This window comes from Oncorhynchus mykiss, chromosome 30, assembly GCF_057628025.1.
Source record: "Oncorhynchus mykiss isolate SJ-2025 chromosome 30, ASM5762802v1, whole genome shotgun sequence".
NCBI lineage: Eukaryota > Metazoa > Chordata > Actinopteri > Salmoniformes > Salmonidae > Oncorhynchus > Oncorhynchus mykiss.
This window is the reverse complement of record NC_143051.1, coordinates 29,355,676-29,376,538: the sequence shown is the minus strand read 5'-3', so window position 1 is coordinate 29,376,538 and position 20,863 is coordinate 29,355,676. Positions and strand designations below refer to the sequence as shown.

Sequence of the window (20,863 nt, the reverse complement as noted above, 5' to 3'; positions counted from 1 at the left end):
CTGATTGAGTTTCAACCATAGATAATATATCACAAAAATGTTAGTTAATATTGCTATCTTGCCGTGGCACAACTCTGAGGTTTACCAGAAAGGATGAGCCAGTCTTTTTCCTCCACATCTTCGTCCTTATACCTACATTCGCTGCTCCATCCTTCCCTTCAGGAAATCAATGCGAGGGACGAACTACTGTGGGAGCTGGAGTCCCAGGTGGAGTGCATGCGGAGCGAGCAGCAGCGCCTGAAGAAGAACAGCGAGGAGGAGCTGGAGCAGCTAAACGCTGTCATCGACAAGCTCCAGGAGGAGCTAGCCAACATCGAGCGGAAGCAATCCTCGGAGACGGACGAGGAGCTCAAGGGCCAGTTGGAGAGCCAGGTCGGAGGTCCCAGCAAGGAGGAGTACGACGAAATGAAGCAAAAGATGGACCTGGCCACCCAAGAGCTGGACACCATCAAAGCCGAGCAATGCATGCTCCTGGAGAGGTACCGGTGCTTGCAGGAGAGCAGGCTAGCATTAGCCGAATCGGAAAAGGAGCAGTCGGACGACACCGCGATGGAGCTGCAAGATGCCCTCAGGGAGAAGACTGCAGAATTCTTGGTGGTGCAGGCTCAGATCCAGGCGCTGGAGCAGAGCGCCACCTCCAGGTTGGAGGAGCTGAGCCTCCGCGTCCAGGAACTTGAAGCCTGTGTCAAAGAAAGGGATTCTGACCTGATCCGCTGCCGGTTCCTGGTGGAGCGTGCCCAGGAGGACGCCGACGAGCTCCAGCGCAAGGTCCAGGATCTGGAGGACAAGCTGAGGGAGAGGGTGGCGGCCGCGCTTGTCAGCCAGGCCCAACTGGGCGCCGTCCAGCAACAGTTGCATCAATCGCAGGAGTCCAAGGGAAAGAGAACCAAAGAATTCAGCCACCAGGATCCCCAGGGACAGATGGAGGTACCGGACTTTGGGTTTGCAGGAACGTCCCGCGCAGCGGAGATCCAAGGAGCCAAACAGGGCCCCACGGGGAAGGTGGTCCTCCTGACGGAGAAGCTCCGCGAGCTGGAGGTGGGCCTGAGTGGCATACAGAAGGACCAGGAGCTGCAGAAGCAGCTGCTCTCCAGTTCCGAGGAGGAGGTGTTGGAGTACGAGAAGAGGCTGGTCATGCTCATGGATTTGCTCAATCAGATGAGGACGACCAAGCCTGGTGGATACCAGAGAACGTTTACGGCCGAAGAGGTAGGACTTCCATAGGCAATCTAGGATCTCCCATAGGCAATAAGTTAAGGCTAAAGTTAAGTTAGCTCTAGCCTGCACTGCCTCCTATAAATTCCCTTTTTAGGTGTTAGAGTTAGCCTGTAGTACTTCCCATCGATGAGTGGATTACCTGTAGCCTACACTGTCTGTAATGTTTTTCACAGTTTAATTGCTGACAAGCTGCTATCTCTTTGAACTCTGAACCAGACTCCATCTTCTGGAGAAAACGAGCCGGCTGTATCTAGGATGATACAGGAACTACAGGAGGTCAGAGACGAGGCTTCAGCCACTAAAGCACAGCTCAGCAGTTGCAGGGAGAACAGCAATAAACTCCAGCAGGAGCTCAAGGTATGTAATATCACACTCAACAACCATGTTTGATTAGTGCTCTATTCAACTTGTTGCTTGAAAGGGAGTTACAATTATCACATATTTTCCTTTTTTAGGCAAAAGAGGTTGCAATAGCAAAGCTTCAAGAAGACCTTCAAAGGGTAAGAAACAAAGGGAGTTCCTCCGTTTACCATAGGCACAGACACAATTCTACTGCCTCAGTGTTGCTAAAGTACTGCGATACTTTCTTGTTCTTGACATTCCCTTAAATTCATTGTCTTGAAATCCAAATTCTAGAAATTCTAACATCTAACACTTCTACCTTTGACAGCAGGTGTCATTGGGAGGCGGTGAGGCCAAGGTGTCTGAGCTCCATCGGCAGCTGAAGGAGGTCAAAGAGGAGGCCGCTGCCACCAAAGAGGAGCTCAGCAGCTACAGGGAACGCTGTGACAAACTACAGGAGCTGCTACAGGTATGAACACAGTCCCAATCAACCAGTGTTCAGCAGAGCAAAGAACTGTCCATTTTGTGTGGATAACTGGACATTTAAAAATGTTGATCAAATGGGAAGTTGTATGTTTGTAGTCTTTTCAGTGATTAACCAATCCGACCATTTAAATATTTTTTTGTACCGAAGGAGAGAGAGATGACCATAGCACATCTAAAGGGAGAACTCCACCGGGTAAGTGTATATTGCTGCATGGAAGAATATTCCAACTTTACTCAACAATATGGAAAAATATCTATTGGCATATCTTCACTTCTGTATCGATTTTGGTGTCTCCGAACTTTACAGGCCTCATCGGAAGGTGACAGTGCCACCGCGTCTAAGCTTCTCCAAGAGCTCCAGGAGGTCCGAGAAGAGGCAGCTGCTACCAAAGAACACCTGAACAGCTTCAGGGAGTGCAGCGATAAACTCCAGAACGAACTCCAAGTCCGCGACCTGTCCATTGCACAGCTTCAAGAGGAGCTCCAACAGCTCAGAATAGCCTTGGCGAAAACCACAGAGTCACCGTCACCACTATTCCCACTATCACCATCTCAGTCTCCCTCACCCCAGCAGCAGCAGCCGGTACCAGCCTCCAATCCGAAAAAGAAAGGAGTCAAACCGCAAGACCACCGCCATGGAGCCAAGGGAAAAATGGCCGCCACTGCCAAAGACAAACCATCGCTCTCTAGGAAGATCTCTGCCGCGGAGAACCAAACATCCTCTGACAAATCGTCTGGTCTTAATGTATCTCAACGTCTGCCTCGTACAGATGCTGGCACCCAGACGGAGACCTTTTCCTCCCAGACATCTGACCAGCCCAGGTCTGTGTCAGAGGAAGAGGTGGAGGAGATGATCGGGGAGTACCAGGAGAAGATCGTACAGATGCAGGAGCTGCACGCAGCGGAGATCCTGGACATGGAGGCCCGGCACATCGCAGAGAGCGAGGCCCTGAAGAGGGACGCTCAGATGCTGGAGGAGGAGTGTAGGGCTCTCAAGACCGTCATCGAGAAGCTGCAACGCTCTCATGAGGTGAGTTCGTTGGGCGACATCTCAGCAGACCTGAGTTGTGCTCATTAGGCACAAAACAGAAGTGAGTAACAGAACAAAAGTCTACCCGGAAGCTTGTTTTCTTTTTCTTTTGCAGAACCCGGTTTCGGTCTGTTCTCTTTCATTTGGTGCTTAATAAACATGACCGAGATGATGAGCTTGACATTTTTATGGGGGAGTGGGGAGGTAAAGGAACTCACTCTTCTGTGTTCTGCCCTGGTTCTATGCCCTCCAGGCCCCCTCATCGAGACCAGAGCGTCCCGCAGGATCGCAATTTAAAGACGGCTACACCAGTGGTAAGTTGTTGTAGTGTCACACATTGCACCTCCATGCCAAATGTGAGCCTCTGTATTCAATGCTATGCCAAGTGTCTCTCAAGAGGTTGCATGCTTTCACTAGTAATCGCAATACCTTAGGCGATATAACACCTTCACAATCAATGCATAAATATGCATACAATACATTATCAACAAACACAGCATTTTACGAGTCATGGTGTGTGTCTTTTGAGTTGATGCATATGTTTGCTAGTGTTTGACGAAGGATGCTTTGCATGATTTGAGAAAATGTTATTTTTCATGCCTATTCAAAGAAAGAGTTTTTTGCTTCGATTGGTATGCAATGTTAACCTTGTGTGTACCCTATTGCAGACAGCAGTTCTGAATGGAGTCAGCGGACAGGTTATGACCTGCCTAATCTGCAGCAGGAGTTCAGGACCACGCCAGAGGGAGCCAGGATAGAGACAGACGAAGCCCTGCCTGACAGAATTAAGGTACAAGAACTGCATTTGGAAATGTAAAGTTAAGCATGTCTTTGTATGCCAATCTGTGTATTGGTGTAGATGTCTAGTTTGCACATGGTTTAATGTTTATGAGATGTATCTCTCTGTATCTCTCTGTACATGTGTCCCCTCCAGAACCTGCTTCGTGAGGTGCACCAGGAAGGTATGCAGGTGCTATCCCTGTCGGAGCTGCCAATCCCAGAGGGCGAGGCTGACCCAGCCAGCCTGATCCACCATGCTCAGGGCTGGCCCAAAGAGAGAGGGGCCTTGCTGGCCACTGTGGAGTCCCTCAAGGCCCTCATTGCCCAGATGCAGACACACAGCAGGGAAACACAGGTACAGTACTGGTAGCATCTGTACTGTGTAGCGTGGATACTTTGTACTAGTAGCCTCACTTAAATACCTTAGGGGTTTTGTTGATCTCAGTTTAACCCCCAAGGTTGATGTCTGTGTCCCTGTTAAAATCAAATTAGCATAATAAATCCCCCCCCGAAAACATCCGTTTAAGTTAGAGATATTTGACGCACTTCTGCATCTGCATGAAAGGTGATAGAGCTAGAGCGGTATTTGTCAGACCATGAGACATTATGCTCTACGACCCCCACAAGCGTCTTGGGACTCGTCTGAAGTTGGTACAGCTGATCTACCAACTTCTGTCTGTAGCACCCGAAGAGTTTGGGCTCTAGGAAACACACAGGCCTCACAAAATAATTGTGGAAATATATATGGAGACACTTTAGTGACAAAAATAAGAGGTTAAATACATGTAAATAAATAAATAAATAAAAAACATGTATGTATATATAACAAATGTTTCCTTATCTTTGAGATCTAGGATAGACCCTTTAGAAGTTTAGTGAATCTATTATTCAATGCGTTTGTCTGGGCTAATAGCAGTAAGGCCAAATAAATATTTTCATAAAATACTTTTTTTGGTACTTCAAGGGGTCTTAAAATTCAAAATAAAATAGCAAAATTATCCTTGGTATGGCCTTCTTAAAACAATTCCATAAAGCTTAGTAGAACCCCCCCTCCCCTGGCTTAGACAGGGCTAAGACTTTGATGGGTTCAGTGAAACACAGCTTTTAAGGCTTAATTAAGCCTTCAGAAACCCTTTTTCCCCCTCATTGTCTGTAAATATGCATGTCTATGTGCTTGTGTATGTTCAGACTCCAGGTAGTGCGGACTGGCGTGGAGAGCTGTTGGGGGCAGTGCAGCAGGTGTTTGTGAGGGAGCGGAGTGTGCTGAAGAGCACCCTCTATGCCCGTCTGGACCAGCTGGACACTAGCGACGCTGTCATCCACCTCAACCATCTGGAGCACAGGCTAGCTGAGCAGGTTACTGAAAAACTATGTACACTTTAGCTTAACTTCTGGCTAACCTTAGCATTAGCCTCAACTAGCTGGAGCACATGCTAGCTGAGCAGGTAGCTAACAAACACTTAACACTCAGGTTAGCCTTAGACATTACCTGCTTATCTTGGTATTAGCCTATTAGCTAGCTGGAGTGTGGGATATAGCCAACAGATAATTAAGAAATATAGCGCAGTTTTAGTCTAGGGTCTATTTCTCCACTTCGTAGGATAACTTGGTGGTTATATGCATTGTTTTTAAGTTCCAAGGCTAAACTGTGTCTGTGTGTAAATCTACAGGATGCCCATCACAGGGATGCCATGGGGATGCTGCAGGCTGCAGACAGAAGCAGTTTGCTGACAGAGGTCCGGCAGCTCCGGGTCCAGCTACAACAAATCCAAGCCCAGGAGCCTGGCAGATCCAATCAAGGTCTGTAGTCTGGCCCTCCAATTGCTTCTCGTGCTGTGTGGGTGGGTGGTAAGGACACATAGGGATGATGGATGAACGTGTGGGGGCTGGATGGATGGATAAATTCATTGATTTTTTGATTGTGTAATATCTATAGTAAATTGTCTTAGATGAGGTCACAGCTATTCAACTCAATGCAACCAATTTAATGAATCTAAAAAGGAGAAACAGCAGCTGATTCTAATGTATTGCATGTTGTTTTGTCTGGCTGCTTGTCCCACTCAGGTGTTCAGCCCAGTGTGTCGCCTGGTGTTGAGCAGCAGAGGGAGAGAGGAGCTCCTCAGGCTGGTTTGTGTGGCGTTCAGGAGCCCCCCACACTGCAGCAGGCTGACAGGGCTCTGCTGGAGGAGCTGAAGGGAGAACTGTCCCAGACCAAACTAGAGCTGGAGACCACACTCCAGGCCCAGCAAAAACACCTGAAGGAGCTGGACACAGTCAGGTAAGGTTTTAATGCACGCTCACACAAACACACACCATCAGTGTCTTAGTTTGATACATAAAAGAGCAGAACATTCTCAGGTAAGACTATTTAGAGATGTACAGAAACAAACATCGACTTACACTCACCTTCCCAGCATTGGTATTGCATACACATCTAGTTTACCTTCCTAGTTGCTGTTGGATGGATCCAGACCAGTGTCTTTTTTTCTAGAACGGAGGTGTCACAGAAGGCTGCTGAGGTGGACACCCTGACGGACAGACTGGCAGACGAACAGAAGAAGGCCAGAGAGATGCAGTGGGCCTTCGAGAAGGAGAAGTGTAAATCTGACAAGAAAGAGGAGCTGGAGAGCGAGGAGCTGGAGGTAAGACAGTTTTTAGGGAAGGTAGTAGACAGGTGTCCCAGTGTAATTTCACACGTCTTCACTTTAGTGTGTTTGACTTAAATGCAGTGTTTTACTGATGTGTTCACCTTAGTCACTGGAGTAGGTCTACTTGTGTTTTTCACACTTTGTATTTACACCCCTTCCCTCCAGGATCTAAAACTGGCCCTGGAGGAGCAGCAGAGTCATGTAGCCCAGCTGACCTCAGCCCTAGACCAGGAGCGCCAGTCCACCTCCCAGCTTTCCGTCCAGGCCGAACAGGAGCGCTCCATACTGCAGACCCAGGCCTCGCAGCTCCACATCCAACTAGAGTCAGAGCGAGCCCGGGCCCAGGAGCTGAGTAGCGCCCTGGGGAGAGAGAAGGAGCTCCGCCAGCACGGCTCCTCCTGGAGTGAAAGCCCAGAGAGGAAGGGGGCTGAGAGTGGGGAGGATGAAGTGGTGGGAGGGGCGATGTCATCCGAAGCTCTTCTGGAGGGACTGCGGAGGGAGATGGACAAGAAGCATGCTCAGGTGGGCTGTTTGTTTGTTTGTAGCTGAATCAGATGCACACACACACACACACACACACACACACACACACACACACACACACACACACACACACACACACACACACACACACACACAAGTACATTCACACTAGTTTACTTACAATAAGTCTTATGATGCAATGAAGGGGGCTGTACTTTTACCGGTTGGTTCTTCACCGTGTCTTTCTCACTCAAACACCCACAGCCACACACGGCCCCCAAGCGCCGCCCCCTTCCATTACAACTGTTGTATTTTCAAATCCAAACAACGAAGTCTCAACCCCCCCCAGGATTTTTCTTCTGGATGAGAGAACCAATCAAGTCCGCACAATTTATGAGCATTAACAAACGGCCTCCTGTCCAGACCAGTGAGTCACAGCTCTTTCACGCTGTGTGGTCGCATCAGCCAGGCTGCTATCAATGCCCTGCACACAGGAGATTCACAGAAAGTGCTAGCGAAAATATTGGGTTGGCATTATGACCAGTTATGTCATGTGATTCTGCACCCCTACTAAATTGTGCCACCCTATTGGCTTATCAGGTGGTGCATCTGCTTTCTTCAAATTGTCATGACAACATTACATAGGCATTACTATTATAGTAACAATAGTTACCTCCACTTCTGCATTCCCACGAAATCCTGTGACCTCCTATTTATTCCCTCTTCAGGTGGTTAGTCTGCTGGATGAGGTGGAGGCCCAGAAGCTGGAGGCTGTGGGACGGGAGCAGGAGCTGACCTCGGCAGCTCAGAGGTCATGCCAGGACCAGGAGGCTCTTCGTGAGGCAAGGGGCCAGCTGGAAAGCCTGGGGGAGCAGGCACGGGACGCCATGGCGCAGCTGGTGAGAGAGGTGCAGCAGGGGAAGCGACTGGAGCAAGAGAAGGAGAGGCTGCAGGAGAAAGTGGTCCGGCTGGGAGAGATGAGAGGGGGGGAGACGGTTGGGAGCGGGATGCAGCAGCAGCCTGATAACCAAAACGTGGGTCACATTCCTATATCCTACATTCATACTCTTTGAATGAACCAAATACAGCGCTTTTGAATCAGATGGTACAATTGAAATGCATTTTATAGAAAAATCCAATAGGAATATTGTATTGTTTTCTTAGCTATTGGTACTACAATATATTGCGATTATTAAGCTCTTGTTGTTAGAACCCAGCTATGTATGATAAAATAATCACACTATATATACAGAAGTATGTGGACACCCCTTCAAATTAGTTGATTCGGCTATGTCAGCCACACCCATTGCTGACAGGTGTATAAAATCAAGCACACACCATGCAATCCATATACAATAATTGGCAGTAGAATGACCTTACTGAAAAGCTCAGTAACTTTCAATGTGGCACCATCATAGGATGCCACTTTTCCAACAATTCAGTTCGGAATATTTGCCCTGCTAGAGCTGCCTCGGTCAATTGTAAGTGCTGTTATTGTGAAGTGGAAACGTCTAGGAGCAACAACACGAAGTGGTCAGCCACACAAGCTCACAGGAAGGGACCGCAGAGTGCTGAAGCGTGTAAAAATCATCTGTCCTCGGTTGCAACACTCACTACCGAGTTCCAAACTGCCTCTGGAAGTAACGTCAACACAATAACTGTTTGTCGGGAGCTTCATGAAATGGCCCAAGCAGCCGCACACAAGCCTAAGATCACCATGCGCAAAGCCAAGCGTCGGCTGGAGTGGTGTAAAGCTCGCTGCCATTGGACTCTGGAGCAGTGGAAACGCGTTCTCTGGACTAATGAATCACACTTCACCATCTGACTAATCTGGGTTTGGCGGATGCCAGCAGAAGGCTACCTGCCCGAATGCATAGTGCCAGCTGTAAAGTTTGGTGAAGTCGGAATAATGGTCTAGGGCTGCAAAGGTGGGACCAACTACATATTAATGCCCATGATTTTGGAATGAGATGTTCGACGAGCAGGTGTCCACATACCTTTGGCCATGTAGTGTAATAATGTTATGGTGGAGCTGTTTTATGCTCAGCAACATAATTATAATGTATTATAATCCACAATTATGGCCATTTGAGAGTCTGTTGGTCATAAGTTATTTAAACTCTACTATGCTATGTGTCTTCTGAGCTGAAACTTTTCTGTACCGTGTCTGTGCCAGCAGCAGGCTGTGTGGCGAGGCATTCCCACTGACCGGACCAGAGACTGGGTGTTCCAGCAGAAGCCTGGCGACATGCTTACTATCGAATCCAGCGCACCTTCCCTCCTTGAGGTCACTGGGACAGGGGTCAACCTCGCCCCCCATAACCCAAAACACTCAGACAAGGTCTTGGGCAAACTGCAGCTCATCGCAGCCAAGATCCAAACCATGGTCAGCAAGGGCTCTGGCAGGTATCTCACAATTACTTAACAACTTTGTCTCAACACATTTGTACATGTTATATACATCCGTTCATCTTTTCATTGAAGTGAACCGATCAATATGTGCAGGTGTAGATTGATGTTGTGCGGATTAATCCATATATGTGTGTATGTACAGGCTGACTTCTGAGGTGGACAGTGAAGGGCTGTCGTGGCTGCAGACCAATATTGATGAGGTCATCACTATGCTGCAGCAGTCTCCAGCACTCCCCTTGGTCCCTGAGGTGAGATGGCACTTCAGACTACTTAGATTAGATTGTTGTTTATTGTCCTACAAAAATATCTTAGCACAGCTCACACATTATATACAGTGCCTTGCGAAAGTATTCGGCCCCCTTGAACTTTGCGACCTTTTGCCACATTTCAGGCTTCAAACATAAAGATATAAAACTGTATTTTTTTGTGAAGAATCAACAACAAGTGGGACACAATCATGAAGTGGAACGACATTTATTGGATATTTCAAACTTTTTTAACAAATCAAAAACTGAAAAATTGGGTGTGCAAAATTATTCAGCCCCCTTAAGTTAATACTTTGTAGCGCCACCTTTTGCTGCGATTACAGCTGTAAGTCGCTTGGGGTATGTCTCTATCAGTTTTGCACATCGAGAGACTGACATTTTTTCCCATTACTCCTTGCAAAACAGCTCGAGCTCAGTGAGGTTGGATGGAGAGCATTTGTGAACAGCAGTTTTCAGTTCTTTCCACAGATTCTCGATTGGATTCAGGTCTGGACTTTGACTAGCCATTCTAACACCTGGATATGTTTATTTTTGAACCATTCCATTGTAGATTTTGCTTTATGTTTTGGATCATTGTCTTGTTGGAAGACAAATCTCCGTCCCAGTCTCAGGTCTTTTGCAGACTCCATCAGGTTTTCTTCCAGAATGGTCCTGTATTTGGCTCCATCCATCTTCCCATCAATTTTAACCATCTTCCCTGTCCCTGCTGAAGAAAAGCAGGCCCAAACCATGATGCTGCCACCACCATGTTTGACAGTGGGGATGGTGTGTTCAGCTGTGTTGCTTTTACGCCAAACATAACGTTTTGCATTGTTGCCAAAAAGTTCAATTTTGGTTTCATCTGACCAGAGCACCTTCTTCCACATGTTTGGTGTGTCTCCCAGGTGGCTTGTGGCAAACTTTAAACGACACTTTTTATGGATATCTTTAAGAAATGGCTTTCTTCTTGCCACTCTTCCATAAAGGCCAGATTTGTGCAATATACGACTGATTGTTGTCCTATGGACAGAGTCTCCCACTTCAGCTGTAGATCTCTGCAGTTCATCCAGAGTGATCATGGGCCTCTTGGCTGCATCTCTGATCAGTCTTCTCCTTGTATGAGCTGAAAGTTTAGAGGGACGGCCAGGTCTTGGTAGATTTGCAGTGGCCTGATACTCCTTCCATTTCAATATTATCGCTTGCACAGTGCTCCTTGGGATGTTTAAAGCTTGGGAAAGCTTTTTGTATCCAAATCCGGCTTTAAACTTCTTCACAACAGTATCTCGGACCTGCCTGGTGTGTTCCTTGTTCTTCATGATGCTCTCTGCGCTTTTAACGGACCTCTGAGACTATCACAGTGCAGGTGCATTTATACGGAGACTTGATTACACACAGGTGGATTGTATTTATCATCATTAGTCATTTAGGTCAACATTGGATCATTCAGAGATCCTCACTGAACTTCTGGAGAGAGTTTGCTGCACTGAAAGTAAAGGGGCTGAATAATTTTGCACGCCCAATTTTTCAGTTTTTGATTTGTTAAAAAAGTTTGAAATATCCAATAAATGTCGTTCCACTTCATGATTGTGTCCCACTTGTTGTTGATTCTTCACAAAAAAAATACAGTTTTATATCTTTATGTTTGAAGCCTGAAATGTGGCAAAAGGTCGCAAAGTTCAAGGGGGCCAAATACTTTCGCAAGGCACTGTACATAAACCACATAGAAAACCCAACAGGAAACAAACCTTGGTCTTAGTCAGACTTAAATAGTATCCCCCTGCCCAACACCTGCACATATAGGAGTAAGCTATTCCATTTCAGTGGCTACTGAGTACTGACATTTCTTCTCTGCTGTGTCTACAGAGCACCGCCCTGCTGGCGGGAGGCCAGTCCAGCTCCCTGACAGAGCGGCTGCTGAGGCAGAATGCTGAGCTCACTGGCTTCGTCAGCCGTCTGACAGAGGAGAAGAACGATCTGCGCAACCAGGTCCTCCGCCTGGAAGATGAGCTTCGACGCTACCGCCAGGCTGGTCTGGGATCAGGGGACAGCGTGAGTTACAATACTAGATCTAATGCAATTCAGGGCTGGTGATCAGTACAATAATAGTCTAATACTATACAGGTCCAGTGGCAGGGTGGGAATCTAGAGATGGGACAGAGAGAGTACAATACTGGATTGCAGAAACACCTAGAAATGGCAGAGAAGTAAAAATGTGTGGAGACATTGTGTTAATTTGCACCACTCCAACATCACTCCTCTCTACCTCTATCCCTCCCTCCAGTCCAGCAGGAGAGGCGGCGTGGACAAGCAGCATGAGGCGGCCAGCCTTCTGTTCTCGTCGGAGCGCGAGTCCTGGACCAGGGAGAGGAGCCGGCTGGAGAAGGGCCTGCGTCTAGCCCAGGCCGAGGTGACCCGAATGAGGGGAGAGATCAGGGCAGAGTCCCTCAGAGACATGACCGGACCGGACACAGACAACAACACACTGAAGGTGAGCTTAAAGCTGCCCTGCATCTCTCCATAACACTCACCTCTTTACAAATTGACCAATATTCCACTCTTTGTCAGAGTTGAATAGAAAATATATTGTTGCACATCTATAAAACCCACTTAACTTACACTATTACAACACTCCTCTCTCTCTCTTCTGTTCCCCTTCTCTAGAGGATGTATGGCAAGTACCTGCGCTCCGAGAGTTTCCGCAAGGCCCTCATCTACCAGAAGAAGTACCTGCTGCTGCTGCTCGGCGGCTTCCAGGAGTGTGAGGAAGCCACGCTGTCGCTTATTGCTCGCATGGGTGGCCGGCCCTCTCACTGCAGCCTGGAGTCCCCGACGCAGCACCGCCGAGGGCTGACGCGCTTCCGCTCGGCTGTCCGCGTCTCCATCGCCCTCTCCAGGTAAAAATTGGGAACTGAAGTGGTAGGATGGTGTTGCAACTGTTAGGAAGAGGCTATGGTATAGCTAATACTTATGATATATGTATTCTAATGGTCCTCTATCCCATCTTTTTGAATCAAACTGTTCTGTTCTTTCAGAATGCGTTTCCTGGTCAAGAGATGGCATAAAGCTACGGGGATGAGGTCCATAACATCTGGCAATGTGAACAGAAACGGTCTGGGACAGTCACCAGGTATGGAAATCACATTCCCTCACACTAACCCCAACACAAAGAAAATGAACTGGGAATGAATTAACTGGTTATTGAGTTAAATGGTAAAGAACCAAGCTCGGCTAACCTAGGCTTACACACTTGTAATCAATTAAGTGCTGATTGGTCAGGTGGTCCACATGGCTAGCTAATCTAAATAAATGACCTGAATATTCTAAAGTGCCAGGTTCAAACAAAAGCAGAAAATTAATAATTACCTTTTCATTGGTATTCAAAGTTGTCCTGCTGACTCATTAATCCGGTTTTGTGAGAGAAAAACCACACAGAGGACTGACAACTGTTTCTCTTCCTCTTCAGGTATCGAGATGAGGACAGACTCACCCTACCTGCATCCAGGGAGTGTGGAGGTGTACGGGGAAATCAGAGGGGCCAGCAGGGGGCGCACTGGACGAGACTCCCCCAGTTCCGCCCTTTCCTCTGCACAACACAGGTTCCACATGGCTGGGGACCCTCTGACCTGCTCTCACCTCCAGAACTACGACCCTGACCGAGCGCTCACCGACTACATCTCCAGACTGGAGGCCCTGCAGAGGAGACTGGGGAGCGTGCAATCAGGTAACACACACACACTTCCAACCATACTACCTCATACGATCTAAAGTTTAATAATGTAATGCCATAAGCATAAATTACCCTCTCATTCAATCACTCCACAAAATATGTGCAGATGATGCTTCCAATGTTCTTGTCAAGAGTTAAGTCTTGGGATCTAAACAACTTCATTTTTCCCTTCCTAGGTTCTTCTTCATATGCTCAATTGCACTTTGGAATAAGAAGATAAAAGTCTTTAATTTTCATTGAAACTGTCTTGAAGAAACTGTTGCCTTTTCTTGTGCTGAGCTTTGGTATTTTGTATCATTCTGCTGTGTACAGTATATATCTATATATATTACGTGGGGACCAAAAACAATTTTTTGTGTGTGAACATCTTATAATCAGGCTTTTTGTCGCCAGCACTTGAAACAGCTTCTATGTTTGTAAACTTTGGTCTGCCTCTTTGTTGTGGATAAACACAATCACGTTAAATGTATATTTGTGGAATGCTAATTTAAACAAAAAACATTGATTAACTTAATTTATACTGTGTGGGTGGAAGAATATGTAGTGCAGGCTTTTCCAGAAAACGCCAGTCCTGGAGACGTACCGGGTGGGTGTGCAGGTCTTTGCTCCAGCCCAGCTCTAACACACCTGATTAAAGTTACCGTGGTTTCTTAAATGGAAGACCATGATTGGTTGATTTATTGGAAATTGTTGTTAGTGCCGGGCTGGCACGCCCAGTAGCTCTCCAAGACGGGAATTAGGAGAATTCTTGACGTGGAGAATGTTTGACTTTACTGTTGAGGAGGCTGCTACAGGATCTATATACACTACACTGTGTTTTATTAGAATGGTTTCTTGGACAGACTACAATTTGTAGAAGACATATTTTTGTAAAGGTAGGAACTTTGAATTTTCTGGGTATTTTGTTAGAAATGTAATTAAAGATGCATTTTAACACTTGAAATATGTGGTCGCACTGTTTTTTCAATTCAGCATCACTGACACACAATCAGATTTTACAAGTACACATGTAATTAGTTCTAACTGTTGTACAGCAAAATAAAACTTCAGCTAAAATGTGAATCTGGTATGGGGGAAATGTACGGTCAATGCAATTATGGTGTGAAGACAAATTGGACATGAGATTTCACCTCCTGGAATTCACATGGCATCATCTCAGATATAATTTTTATTTAAAAGGTGCAAATGTTCACAAAATTAGGCTTCAAACAGTAAAATCAATCTAAATAAAATGGAGTAATAATTTTCCATCATCAAGGCACTACATTGGTCAAACTACACTATGACCTCCCAACATTCCCACTCGATACGCCAAGTCGTGTTTATTAGGGCACACAACAGAAAATGTGTCTCTTGTTAAGCAAGTGCAGGTTGTCCCTCCCCGTTTAAAGTCCTTGTTCTTTGTTTGACCCAGCCCAGGTCCTCTATCTTTGTACAATTATGAATGGACAGTACATACAAAGTCAGTGATGGTCGGTTTGATCACTGATCTCTATGAAGCAATGGATAAGGATCAGTGGTTTTAATATTTATCACAGCTCTAGAAAAGGCAGTGCTTAAGTGCTTTTTACCTCAGTAATATTCATTCTTACAGTAGTATTTTCACTCCTACACAGTGGACTCCATATCACATTTCAGACAGTGGAAGCTTGACAGCTATATGCATTACCATGACATTTTGAAATAGAACGGCCAAAAGCTGAGGCCTGGTTCCAGATCGGTTTGTGTTGTATAGCCAAATCCTATGGTAGTTGGACTATATCTGGGATGAGCTTTTGATGAATAAACTAACTGTTTCAGTTTAGGCTTACATCAATGGTGGCTGGTGTCCCTTTAAATCAGAGGACGGGCTCATAGTAATGGCTGGAACTGAACAAGTGGAATGGTATCCCATCAAACAAGTGGTTTCCATGTGTTTGACACTAATCCATTCCAGCCATTACTAAGAGCCGTCCTCCCCTCACCAGCCTCCTGTGGCTTACAATACATTCTAGCAAATTAAAAACACAGCAAACATAAGGTGGGGGCAACAAAAAGTAAAGTGAATTAGATTTTCAGACAGAACTCTTTGCGTTAATTTGAACAGTTCCTAAATTAAAGTACAAGAATGTTCTCTAAATAAAACCATTAAAACTAAGGTTGTTGGGGCAAATCTGAAATGGCTCCCTATTTCCTATATAGTGCACTACTTTTGTCCAGAGCCTTATGAGAGCCAGCCCTATGAGGCTATGGCCAAAAGTAGTACCATATAGACTAGGAAACCATTTTGGACAAAGCCTTGCTCTTTTCGCTGCTGTGTTTTTGCGCTCAGTGTCTCTTAGTGTTGTCTCCTCTTGTATCTGATGACGGGGTTGTGTGGGGTGTGGATCATGGTTGTGTAGTTGATTGTGGGGAAGTAACCATCGACCAGGTTGAACTCGTAAAGGCGCAGCATGGTAGACCAGATGGTCTTGATCTGAACGTAGGCAAAGTTCTCTCCGATGCAGCGGTGACGGCCTAGAAGACAGTGAACATCTGTGTTTTTGTCATGGAAATGAGGGTCTGATCTGAAACTTTGTGGCATGAGACAGCTTGGAATGGGAGTAAAGTTTATATATTGAGCAAGGGCCCCACCTACTGACAAAATGTTACGAATCAAAATTCATACTGCATGAAAGATGTTTCCCCTACCATTGTGTACATGCTTGGACACTTCTGTTTCCTCTTAAAGACGGCAGATCACCTAACGTATAAGATGCTATGAATAGGGACGACTAATTATTCTTACCTGCACCAAAGGGCACATAGGCAAATTTCTCCCCTGCAGCAGGGTTGTCATTAAGGTAGCGGTCAGGCCTAAACTCCATCCTCTCTGTCCAGGTGTCCTGCAGACGGTGGTTGACTGTCGGGGACACACATACCTGGTGACCAGCTGGGATGGTATAGCCTGCTACAGTCTGGGAGTGGATTGAAGCAAAGGGTCAGGGTTGGTCAATAGTCACTCACTTACCTATTGTACACACATGCATTTAGCTGGGTTGGGGCTCCATTCCCTTTCAATGTAAATAAAGAAATATATGGACAATTTACATTATTCCCATTTCTCTCTGTTAAATTCAGTGTCTAAAACGTTTTTTTCAATTAACTGCTATTCTAATGGATTTGTAAAATCTCTTGACAGAAGGAATGACTTCATGGGTATTTGTTAACTTCCCAACAAATAATGATATTGAGCTTACCTGAGGAGAGCGTGCCATTCTCATCATGGTCATGATGGGTGGACGGAGTCGGAGGGTCTCTTTCAAACAGCGATCCAACAAAGTCAGGTCCTTCAGCTGATGTATGAACAAGAGAACAGGTAAGTAAAAGACCATGTCAAATATTGAAATGATAAAAACTGTCCAAATGAAAAGCTGAACTTGTGGGTTTAGCAGTCTAGAAAAAAGGTTCTAAACTGAAGTTGCTTACATACAATATAAAATTACCCAGTTTTAAATAGAATATGGTCAATAAACGGATCTAAATAAGTTTCAACAAAATAATTCAGAAAGATGTATGTACCTATATTTAATATAATGGATTGAATATAGTCAACACTTGTAAGGCAGTATAAGAACACAATTCATATTTTCAACAACAAAGCTGTAGTATAGTCTATGACCATTTACGTGCAGTTTGTAATATGCCAGTTATAGATTCTGACCTGGTCAAAGTTGAGTGGGGGCAAGTCTTCTCCACATGCAGTTTTCTGTTCAGCATAGCAGCGGTCCTGTAGGGCCTTATCTTTGCCAAGGAAGAAGCCCAACCAGGAACTAGTAGTGGAAGATGTGTGCTGTCCGGCCAGGAGTAGACCAATCAGCATGCCCGCTATCTCATCATCATTTAGGGGCCGCCCATCTCTTAAAAAGGGCAAAAATGGTTAGGATTGAATCCGTCTGAAATGGTACAACAGTTGTAGAATACCTTTAAACCAAATGTCCATTCACTTCAGTTCTGTTGGGAGGCATATACTTGTACCACCTGTAGTAATACTGGCATCTGTTCTACTTATGTCTTACTTGTAGGTGGCATCTATGAGGGTCTGCAGCATATCGTCCACTTTCTCTCCAGAGCATCTGCGTTTCTGGGTGACCTTGTAGAAGATGTTCTTGATCTCCCTGTGTGCTCTGTCCCGTCGTCTGTACAAAAATGACAAAACCTGTTTTTTCCTGTCTTATAGAAATAAGATATTCTCATATTGCTATTACAGAATGAATACAATAATAATTAAGTCCAACTCAGTCGATCACCCAAAACCTTAACCTGAGGATAGAAAAATGAATAAAGTTTAATGAATCATAATTTCCAGCAACTGTTCTGGTAACTCAGTCTAACTTGGTCTGTCAAACAAAAAAACGAACCTGAAGGTGGAACAGTTTGAATTGACCCTTGGTTGAGGAAAGGACAGTATGAATGAAGTCTTTCTCTTACCTGAAACTGGGCAGGGGCAGCCAGCCGGGCAGTAGCCAGGCAGCGTGGCTGAAGCCCCCGTCCAGGTCTGCGTAGAGCTGGGCCACCTTCTCGTCCAACATGCTGCGGATCTCCTTCCCATGCAGACAGGCACTGGCCGTCAGGATTATCAGCTCCGACAGGGCCTCAAACAGGTCTGAGGGAGGGAGGAGTAGAAGAGATGGGATGTTAGGAAGGCGTGAAAGAGAGAGAGCGGAAGAGATAAGAAGATAGAGATGGATGGAAATAGTGAATGAGTGAGACAGAGAGGGAGAGAGAACAGAGGTCAGAATTGCTGACTGGATAACTGACTGCGCTACGGCTCAAATGTTATGGCGAGTAAACAAGCGTTATGACGTACCCATAAACAGCGACACATTGCAAACAGATTCTATCAAGAGTGTGAAGCAAAAGGCTGCAGTCATTAGTAACCCGTTAAGTATCTGAGTATGTGCATGGGAGATCACTGCTCTCTTGAGCAACGTAATAGCTACAATAAATGACAACAAATGTTGACTTGATTTGCTTCTTACTCTCTTTATTCGTATCAGGGGTAGCTCTGTTAAATGCTACTTTTGGTAATATCATATCGCTACCCTACCTTTACAGATGAAAAAAGTAGCTATCTTAAAATGGATAGCAAGGTTCAAACTGTATTACAGTAGTTACAACACATTGATTATGGTGTATTGTTTAGGTATTACTGCACTGTTGGAGCTAGAAACACAAGCTTTCGCTGCCCCTGCGATAACATCTGCAAATCTGTGTCCGCGATCAATAAACTGATTTGATTTTGAAAACATGAGGTATTAGTAGAGAACATGTTGATGGGAAATTGTGTTGAATGGCTCATTTTCTGATCAGTTTACACTGCTGACACCTAAAGTCCACTGTGCTTCACCCAAGTCCCTATCCAGTCAGCTCTTCTTATAGGTCTGAAAGGATAAGCATACTGCATTAATAATTAAACTTTGCCATCTTATCGAACAAGTGGTAAATGTGTCATTCTGCTTTCGGCTTTTCAATCCTTTTAGGTCTACATGAAGTAGCTACAGTAGGGGCTAGGGGTCGATTTGGAACTGGGCATTTGGATTACTTTCCACATGGAATACTGTAGAAACCAATTGTAATGGCTCGGTCATCTTACTTTGTTCCCCACTGTCTCCCCATCGTGAAAAGTACTCCTTCGTTTCCTCCTCTATAATTTCAACGTGCTGTTTGAAATGGGCGATGTTCAGTCCTGTCTTAAACATCTTCTTCTGTTCCAGGAAGATCTACAAAAGAAAATGAGCAGCATAATTGGACTTAATTAGATAAATAAATACTTAGTTTGTGATCGGTTTATGAGATGAAACACAAGACAAACAACCTTATGTCAACACTTGTTGTGTCTCTACATTTGTGAGTGCAAAAGAGAGGTATCTCTGTAAGTATTTATTCGCTTACGTGGTTAGGTACATCGTAGGCAACCCCTTTTCCAAAAACTGGCGTGGTCAATCGAGAATAGACATCCTCTGCATTGAGATCTTCGTTCTTGCTGTTGAACATCAGTGTGGCTGCCTCACTACCCAGAAGGTAGGTAAAGGTTTTGCCCACCATGGTAAAGCTGACAACGGGCCCATACTGTGAATAGAAAGAAAATAAACCTTGTTTTAGCACCTACTATAAGGGCACTTTCACATGGCACTATACACCAGTAAGGTAGAGATTCAAAAGCTGTATTATATGAAATAAGTTATTGTAAAGTGAACGCAGTTTATTACTGCATGTTTTATAAACAAAATAGGTAGCACTTTGAGCACTAAAATATATTAAATATACTTTACAGCAGTACTGTATTCTTACCTTTTCATATGCATTCTCCAGAAATTCAATGGGACTTTTCCCAAATGCTATGGCATGACCCAGAAATGGAATGCTAGAAGGTATGTATGGTGGGTATTTCTGAGAAAATAAAAACATTAATTTAGTTACAAAAATAAAATACACAAGTCAAATGATTTTGTGATTTTGGACAATGTGCAATGGGCTATGAATGCGCCGTGATGCTGTAACATTCACTGTAGCAGACCTAATAATAATGTAATATATACTGTAACTCAATTGATTTATTCTTCATGTACATACCTTGTGTTCTTCTGAAGAAGATTGTGACTGTTTGAGCACCAGTTTAGAAATATATCCCAACGTTAGGGTGATCACAGACACTGCAAGGACCACTGATGTCAAGTTGTCACTCATTTTCCCGACTGTATTTTCTATTAGCATACTACTAACTTGATATAAATGCATAGCCATTGTTACGTCTTATGTTTCTTTAAAAAAATGTGTAAAATATTGTAGGCTACTGCGCCAGGCTCCTTGAATTTGCAACAAATCTGTTACCCGGTTGTGGTGTCGCTTCTACCACATCTAATTCGGTTTTCCAGAAGGCCCCAGGCTATTAGTATTAGCAGAAAATAGTGTTCCCCAGTGCTCAGTAAAATCCCTCTTTAGTCCAAAGGCATAGTTTCATCCATTGTCATTATAGCACTAAATGAAATTACGTGACAGATTGTATTGTTTCCTTGGCATCTCCACCTGTAGATGTGAAGTTAGTCGTGGCCCCGCCTAACAAATAAAGCTATTTCATTTGCTTGGTGCTGTGTGTCCGTCAAATAACTCCACGCTCCGCAGCTGCCTTCCTGCACTCTGGTTGGCTATCACTACCTGGACTGATGTCTGGCTATATGATGTCACTGCCCCAATAGGAGAATCACATTGGTTGAACTACATACACCGTAGAATAGGTATAGATGTAGCTACTGTAGTCACTAAAGGGTGTCAAATTCAATACCAGTGTACGTTACAAAGCAATATGCCTAGATTTAGGCTATGTTTGTGTAGGTTGCTGTTATGATTTTGAATGATTATAATTGATTTTGTAATCCATCAATAACCACTTTCATGGATTCACTTGGTAAATGTACATTTATGAAAAACAAATGACTCCTCTCACTTTCCAACTTCACAATGTCATGAACTA

At 44.9% G+C, this 20,863-nt stretch overlaps 2 protein-coding genes across 32 annotated transcripts in view; one reads left to right on the top strand and one right to left on the bottom strand.

Annotated features, from left to right (window-relative positions):
* LOC110488241 (A-kinase anchor protein 9) overlaps positions 1–14,314 on the top strand; it is a 124,850-nt gene extending 110,536 nt beyond the window's left edge. For 12 of the 31 annotated variants that reach the window (XM_090227993.1, XM_090227988.1, XM_090227997.1 and 9 more), the window contains 23 exons: positions 163–1,209; positions 1,435–1,575; positions 1,674–1,718; positions 1,889–2,029; positions 2,195–2,239; positions 2,354–3,076; positions 3,330–3,390; positions 3,745–3,866; positions 4,011–4,211; positions 5,045–5,212; positions 5,527–5,656; positions 5,921–6,134; positions 6,348–6,498; positions 6,670–7,026; positions 7,716–8,021; positions 9,167–9,393; positions 9,542–9,647; positions 11,508–11,693; positions 11,926–12,132; positions 12,306–12,538; positions 12,677–12,771; positions 13,108–13,365; positions 13,548–14,314. In XM_090227993.1, coding sequence (XP_090084119.1) covers positions 163–1,209; positions 1,435–1,575; positions 1,674–1,718; positions 1,889–2,029; positions 2,195–2,239; positions 2,354–3,076; positions 3,330–3,390; positions 3,745–3,866; positions 4,011–4,211; positions 5,045–5,212; positions 5,527–5,656; positions 5,921–6,134; positions 6,348–6,498; positions 6,670–7,026; positions 7,716–8,021; positions 9,167–9,393; positions 9,542–9,647; positions 11,508–11,693; positions 11,926–12,132; positions 12,306–12,538; positions 12,677–12,771; positions 13,108–13,365; positions 13,548–13,591 — 5,208 coding nt within the window. In that variant the 3' untranslated portion in view covers positions 13,592–14,314. Of the gene's footprint in view, positions 1–162; positions 1,210–1,434; positions 1,576–1,673; positions 1,719–1,888; positions 2,030–2,194; positions 3,077–3,329; positions 3,391–3,744; positions 3,867–4,010; positions 4,212–5,044; positions 5,213–5,526; positions 5,657–5,920; positions 6,135–6,347; positions 6,499–6,669; positions 7,027–7,715; positions 8,022–9,166; positions 9,394–9,541; positions 9,648–11,507; positions 11,694–11,925; positions 12,133–12,305; positions 12,539–12,676; positions 12,772–13,107; positions 13,366–13,547 lie in introns of all 31 variants that reach the window. The other 19 variants (XM_090227995.1, XM_090227990.1, XM_090227994.1 and 16 more) reach the window with 2 other exon arrangements.
* Positions 14,315–14,502: 188 nt separating this feature from the next.
* On the bottom strand, positions 14,503–20,545 carry LOC110488242 (lanosterol 14-alpha demethylase). Its single transcript, XM_021560395.3, has 10 exons — positions 19,966–20,545; positions 19,684–19,782; positions 19,285–19,461; positions 18,986–19,112; positions 17,821–17,995; positions 17,409–17,528; positions 17,054–17,249; positions 16,590–16,685; positions 16,139–16,307; positions 14,503–15,867 (listed from the first exon to the last, which is right to left on the bottom strand). The coding sequence occupies exons 1-10, from the start codon at positions 20,134–20,136 to the stop codon at positions 15,689–15,691; spliced, it is 1,509 nt and encodes a 502-aa protein (XP_021416070.1). The 5' UTR covers positions 20,137–20,545; the 3' UTR covers positions 14,503–15,688.
* Positions 20,546–20,863: the final 318 nt, after the last annotated feature.

Excerpts from the sequence above, each read along its gene's own strand:
- LOC110488242 (XM_021560395.3), bottom strand. The coding sequence starts at position 20,136 with ATGGCTATGCATTTATATCAAGTTAGTAGTATGCTAATAGAAAATACA. Across the intron at positions 17,996-18,985 it reads GGGAGACAGTGGGGAACAAA|ACCTGTTTGAGGCCCTGTCG; the intron begins GTAAGATGACCG and ends TCCCTCCCTCAG. Across the intron at positions 15,868-16,138 it reads CTATGTGCCCTTTGGTGCAG|GCCGTCACCGCTGCATCGGA; the intron begins GTAAGAATAATT and ends ACTGTCTTCTAG.